This window comes from Danio rerio, chromosome 8 (assembly GCF_052040795.2).
Source record: "Danio rerio strain M-AB ecotype USA chromosome 8, GRCz13ab, whole genome shotgun sequence".
NCBI classification, from domain to species: domain Eukaryota; kingdom Metazoa; phylum Chordata; class Actinopteri; order Cypriniformes; family Danionidae; genus Danio; species Danio rerio.
Genome location: NC_141028.1, coordinates 25,009,400 through 25,016,434, shown reverse-complemented (window position 1 = coordinate 25,016,434; position 7,035 = coordinate 25,009,400). Strand labels below are relative to the sequence as shown.

The 7,035-nt window shown below is 35.7% G+C and overlaps 1 protein-coding gene across 2 annotated transcripts in view; it reads right to left on the bottom strand.

Moving 5' to 3' along the window:
- Positions 1 to 1,841: 1,841 nt before the first annotated feature.
- Positions 1,842 to 7,035, bottom strand: part of samd10a (sterile alpha motif domain containing 10a) — a 30,039-nt gene continuing 24,845 nt past the window's right edge. Inside the window, exons 4-6 of one of the 2 annotated variants that reach the window (XR_015497241.1) lie at positions 6,656 to 6,796; positions 2,973 to 3,114; positions 1,842 to 2,860 (exon numbers count right to left, since the gene is read on the bottom strand). Coding sequence is in view for 1 of the 2 variants with exons in the window: in NM_001110398.1 (NP_001103868.1) it covers positions 3,092 to 3,114; positions 6,656 to 6,796 (164 nt within the window). In the remaining variant the exon portion in view is untranslated. 2 annotated transcript variants of the gene reach the window in all.

The window sequence follows — 7,035 nt, the reverse complement described above, 5'->3', positions numbered from 1 at the left end:
GGCCTTAAACTGTACATGAAAATAGCAGGCCAACACTGACGGCAAACTTACAATAGCTGACCAAAATTTTCAGATATGCAAAGCAACTTCTCCATGATGGTCCATTGGTATAGAAGTTTAATAGTCTATAAATAATAGAATTTAAGTGATTGAACCTGAGCTGTAAGACTGGAAAACTTTACCACTTTTTAAACTTCTTATGATAAAAGAACGCTTTTAAAAACGGGGTTTTCATGAAGTTCCAAAGCTCAAAAGCCATTTTCTTGTAAGAATGACCTATATAAAACAAATGATTACAGAGAAAGAAAACCCATTCTCTTTAAAAAAATTGTGATTAAAGTTGTGCAGGCATACTTTATTTTAAATAAAAAGAGCACAAAACAGCTACAGCTGCAGCTTGTTTGGGGTATTGTTTGTCTCTGAACTAATTCCCCCTTCACACACACACATACAAACAAAAATAAAAAGGAATAGAAAAAAACCCTTCTATAAAGATCACAAGCAATCTTGTGTTAGAATAGAAATAATTTAAATGTAAAATGTCAGAAGCAAAATCATTTGGATGTGATGGCAAATACAAATATACACTTAATAACTTAAAATGGCAAGATCAATAATCAAATTAGGAATGTTTGTAATCCATTAGAACAGTCTATAGCTCCTGTAGGTCTGGAAACCAAAGAAATGTATAGCTATGAAACAAATTATGGGACTGCCTTAGCAAATTTCAAATTTGGAAATAAATGTTTTAGGTTTGTCTTTGAGTAAAATGTTATTATTTTTGTAATTGAAAACATTTTAAATAAAACTGTTGTCATTTACAGCATTCTTTGCAGAATTAGTCAAAACATATGTTTACATTTGTACAGGAAATATTCCTCAGAGATTTTGCTCCATATTGACATGTTGGTAGACTTGTCGGCTGCACAACCATGATGTGAATCTCTCATTCTACCAGATCCCAAAGGTGCTTTATTGGATTGAGTTCTGATGACTGTGGAGGCCATTTGAGTACAGTGAACTCATTGTCATGTTCAAGAAACCAGTTTGAGACGATTCGCGCTTTATGACATGGTGCACTATCCTGCAGCAAGTAGCCATCAGAAGATAGGTGAACTGTGTTCATAAAGAGATGGACATGGTCAGCAACAATACTCAGGTAGGCTGTGGCATTTACACAATGCTCAATTGGTAGTAATGGGTTCAAAGTGTGCCAAGAAAATATCCCCACACCATTACACCTCCACAACCAGCCTGAACCATTGATGCAAGTAAGGATAGATCCATGCTTTCATGTTGCTGATGCCAAATTCTGACCCTATCATCTGAATTTTCTCTTTTTTGGATCATTCTTTTTAAACCATAGAGATGGTTGTGCATGAAAATCCCAGTAGATCAGCAGTTTCTGAAATACTCAGACAAGCCCGTCTGGCACTAACAACCACACAACAATCAAAGTCACTTAAATCACCATTCTTACCCATTTTTATGCTCAGTTTGAACTGTAGCAGATCGCCTTGACCATGTCTACATGCATTGAGTTGCTGCCACGTGATTGGTTGATTAGAAATTAGCATTAACCAGCAGTTGGGTTAATGGACAGGTGTACCTAATAAAGTGGCCGGTGAGTGTTTTTTTTTAAAGTAAAGCATTGGTGTATTGTCTAAAAATGTTGGTAAAATGTCTAAAACATGGCATATTTTTTGACCCTTTTCACTTTAGAAAATGACATTATTTTTATTTTAAATGTAGATTATCATAATTTTGTTTAGAGAATAAAACAAACTCATGTTTTACTCAAACACATACTGCAACTATGAATTATAAATCCCATAAGTGTATGCCACAAAATGTAAATAATATTTTAATACGTCATCTGCAAATGTGAAAAAGGCATTCAAGGAATGTACAGTACAATCCAGATTTAAAACACAAACAGTTCTGCCCTTGGCTAAAAGCACATCGTGTAATTTGAACGTGGCTTCAAAACATTTTCCTAATTTCTGTGCTTTAAAATCAAAATCTTACACATCAATGCATTTCCCCATCAAACTGAGTCATGGTGCCACAACACTTAACACTCCATGATAAAATACCAAGCTCCTATCATTACTTAAAATGACACACTACTCAATAATGCTGGGGTACAGTTTCATTGTCTCCAACCACCTTCAAGTTTTCTCACTTTATAATCTTGATCTTTTGATGTTTTTTTTTTTTTAAATGGTCTCTCAGGCAAGTCCTAACCCGAGTCTCTTTTTAAGAGAACAATGGAGAATGTCATCTGTTTGCCTTAACTTCACATCTGTCATCTGCGATTCTCCCAGGCTTAAAGAGCTTTGTAATTTACATAACATAAATACAGCCTCTGTGGCCAAAGATGCTTATCATTTCAGTGTAAATGCTGTTGTTATTATCACACGGTCGAACTAGTTCAGACGTATTTTATCTCTTCATTCTTAGAAACAGAATCTCTTAACAGAAGAAACTAAAAAGAAACAATCAACCCAAACATCCTATAGCCAGATGTCTGAAATGGAGGTTTAGGTGCATCTCCAATGAAAAAAAGAGGTTCTACAGGAAATGTAACACTAATACAATTGATTATGCAATAGTCTTGATGGACATGTTCACATTCCAGCAGAAAATAGTCAACAATCCAGTTTTCTACAGGCATATTTTTGTAGTTCTTGCACATACTGATAGCATTACCAGACATCCAGGTTACCACTGAGCCTCTTTCAACTGGATCAGAGATTTTGTGAAATCCAGGGAGCTTTGGCACAGACAGCTGCGTCCACCTTCATCAGATATAGATTCAGCATTCCTCTGCATCTTGTGTTTGCATTTTGAAGCAGATCTGGGGTAGGTAAATCAATGGGTGTTAGAGAAAGCTCCTTTTTTTTTGAAGGTTTCCATAAGCATGATAAGGATTTGGGGGTTGAGCGGTGTAAGTGAAACCAGTCCCTCACTGTGTATTCCAGTCCCTGACAGCTCCAGTCAAATGTCTCTGGCCTCAACCTGACCAGACATATTGATGTCCCTTCAGAGTGCAGGCGGTCTGGAAGAAGAACCACACGCATGGGTGAAGCTATGACAGGTTTCCAGAGAGCCCTGGAGAAGAGAGCGAAAGTGAAATAGAGTGAGGAATGGAAAGAAAATATCATGGACACATATCAGGGGGCTCATTCTTAAAACTCTGCTAATAAAAACCTTTATTTATTTATTTATTTATTAATGGCTCAAATGATGATTTAAATTGGTTCAATTAAGTCAGGATTAATTTATTTTCATTTATTCATTAGGTTTAATTATTTTATTGCTCTAGTTTTATATATATTTTTTTCAGGTTTATACATTTAGAGCGTTTCAGAGGCAGGTTGGTTTTGATGTAAGTCAGCACTCACTTTTAGGGATTTACACCTACTTACAGTAACTTTAAATATTGACAGTTCTTGACCCCAGTAAGCTACAAACACATATTACACTCTAAAAAATGCTGGGTTGTTTTTTTTTAACCCAAATGCTGGGTTTAGACTGCTGGGTAACAAAGTTGGGTTGATTTAACCCAATTTGGGTTGAAAATTGGTCTTGATCTATAACCCAGCAGTGCTGGGTTGGAGACGCGGACGTGAAAGAGCATGCACGTCACGTCAACATCCAGGGACATCAGCATGAGAAACTGCCCCGTCTTTAGAGGGAAGCGAGTCTGAGACGCAAGTTATTCAGTGTGTATTTAACAATTTTTCATAAAAAGAATATATATATATATATATATATATATATATATATATATATATATATATATATATATATATATATATATATATATATATATATATATATATATTCTTTTTTATGAAAAATTGTTAACTTAGCTGGAGTGCTTTTATCTGTTATTTTATTTCAGATGGATGAATATGTGAAAACCAAGCTAAAAGAATAGAATCTTGAAGAGTTAATGCCCAAATTAGAAGGTATGTGGTAATATTTTACTTGGTCTAATTTTGTCAAGTATTTTGTCTAAAGATTTGTCTGGTTGACTTGTGATGTTCATTTACAGCATTAGTTGAATAATTACACATTTATTAATGATTAAATAATAACTGCTCTTTAATTGCCCACATTGCCTATTTTATAAGGCAAACATACACAGTTTTGGAGTTTCATGCTCAAGTTCATAGAGACTTAGACTGCAGAAAGCACATCCTGTTACTTTTATTATTTACAAAAGTGCAGTGTTTTGCTGTTAAAATTGGGTTGTTATTAACCCCGCAGCTTTTAGAGTGTAGGTATCATTGGAAAGAAGAGACTTTTGGGCTTTACTGTGGTAAAAGAGGAAGTTTCATGCTCAAAAGAATAAAAAGTTATACATTATGAAGTCATGAAAAAAAATGTATTGTGTTCAATATATGTTTTTCCATATACAACACAGGAAAACATTAATGTAATGTCCTAAAAAATATACCTTAAAAGCCAAGTGTCTCATGAGTTTATATTTCAAATTTGCTTAAGACAGCATGCAAAATGAGATTTGTGTAAAAAGTTTTCTGAGACTATATCGATGTCCTTCTTTCCCCTTACCGTCAGAGGGACTTTCTCAAAAATTACCATCCCAAACTAAAACAGTAAGAGTTGCTGAATAATTTGGTCTACATTCACAGTTCATGTCTCTTTGGAAAGAATAAACTCCTCCATCATCTAGAGTTTATAATGCTCAAAATGAAAAAAAGTTATAGATGTTTAAGAAATGTAAAATAATTGCACCGCACTAAACATTTTATTATTTTATAAACAAAATTAGTCAATTATATGAAATTAGTCCTGGATCAATACAGAAATGTAATAGGTCAAAAGCCACACATCTCCTGGGTATTTGTTTCCAAACTGGTTGCTTTATTTATTTATAATGCTGCCAAATAAAATCTGGAGCTGTTCGGCTGATGTATGACCCCCAACACATATCTGTACAACAAAAATCTTAACAACAGCAAAAAACAAAACAGGAGAATATGCATAAACAGAACAGAATAAGCAATTATATCCGTTTTTATTTTTATCTTATGCACAATGTTGCTCATTACTGTTTAATACAGTTCTCCTTGCAGCAGATCCTCATTTGTGTGTTTGACAGAGATAATCCTGCTGCTGTTTTGACCTCAATACACATTTTATAAGCTCTTTGCAAGTTCTTAAATGATAATGTACATGAAAACACAGAGAGTGTTAAGCCCAGCACACAGCGTTGTTTAGGAATTCTTGATAAGTTCACTCACAAAATGTAGTCCATTAAGGATGATTTGTGAGTCTGTGTATTTTTCTATGTGTGCATGTGCTGCTTATTTGCACATATTTTGCACAGGTTCTAAAGGGGTGACATTTTAGAAGAAGAGTTTTGGCAGGAGTAAATATATATTTAAAAAAAAAAAATCCTTGACACAAACAAAGAATTCTAGAAAGTGTGAAAAAGCCTAATGTTAGCTTCATTAAAAAAAGGGTCAAAAGCTAAATATTATTTTAATCACTTCTAATGATTTCAAGAGTTTACACTTAGCTCATAATTGATTATAAAGCAAGTTTGGGATGCTGTCCCGGGAGAGAGCCCTGAGCTCATGACATCCTCAAGCCCGGGGCTCCCTCCTGTTTGCAGGGAAAGAGGGAAGTTCAGGTAGGTCTCGAGAACTCCCCTCTTATTTAGAGCTGATGACAGATTATAAATTGCTATATAGAGATATACTGCTAGTCAAAAGCTCAACTATAGTGCTAATTTAGATTGATCAATTCACTTATGATGCATGTTTTTGGACTGTGGGAGGAAACTGGAGAACCTGGGGAAAACCCACGCGAGCATGCGGAGAACATGTATACTTTGCACAGAAACAACAACTGGCCTGTTAAGGAATTGAACCAGTGAAGTTCTTGCTGTGGAGCAAAAGTGCTTACCACTGGACCACTGTGCTATAAAGGGAAAGGTGGAGGAGTAGGGGTGGAAGGGAGGATTCTTCAAGGCGAAGATAACTTAAGTAAGAAACTTTGGTTATTTATAGTGAGTTAAGAATCATCTGATTGGTGAATCATGCATTAGTTAATGCAGGACCAGCTGTGATCAATCATAAGCACGTGCCCCTTTCAAAATTATTTATAAGTAAACTTCACTTATCACACACAGCGCAACTGGATAGATATTTATGGGCATATATAACTGATATTACGTTGGATAAGGAAGATATTTGATGGACCCAGATATCAAAAAATCAAATTCAACTGCATTACAGTATTAAATAGCACTGATATTGGAAGAGATAACCAGGCACCAAATCTCACCACATTCATTTTTCACTATTCTAGCATTATCGCTTCTGGTCATGGCACCTGCTTTAGTCTTACTTCATCATTTATGCTCTTAATTCTCACACAAACACTTGCACAAATAACTTTACGGGATTTATAAAGATTTATCTTTATCTTTAAAATCACAGACAATGATTTTTATACTGTAAAATAAATCCAACCCTAACAGGAAATATTCTGCACATTTACATTTTTCAAAAACTTCCCCACAAGGAAGTATGCTTTGTCCTCACAAAGTCAAAACTGATTGGTATTGCTATGGGTAGAAAATTAAAAAAATTCAAAAGTACACACACACACACACCTCTGCTTAGCAGCTGTAAGTTGCGCCCTTCCTCTTGTACTTGCAGTTGCAGAACCTGCTGGAGAAGCTCTTGTCTCAGAGTCTCCTGAACCAAGCCCATCCGCTCCAACTTCTCACCATTCAATCTCAAGAGAGCGCGACCTGACAAAGTGACAGAAGAGAGGCAATTTCAGTAGGCAGGAGCTCATCGGAAACACAAAAAGCTCTGGATCCTCTGCATTATGCATGCACTGTTTTGTTGGCAGCAACAAACAAGTTACAGCATTCGCAAATCCGCCCTGGGTTATTATCTCCATGCTCTCAGTGATCTTTGCATGTGAGGCTATATGGAAACATGCGGTGTTGAAATGCCAGCCTGAGGGCTTGGGACGCCCCGGGTT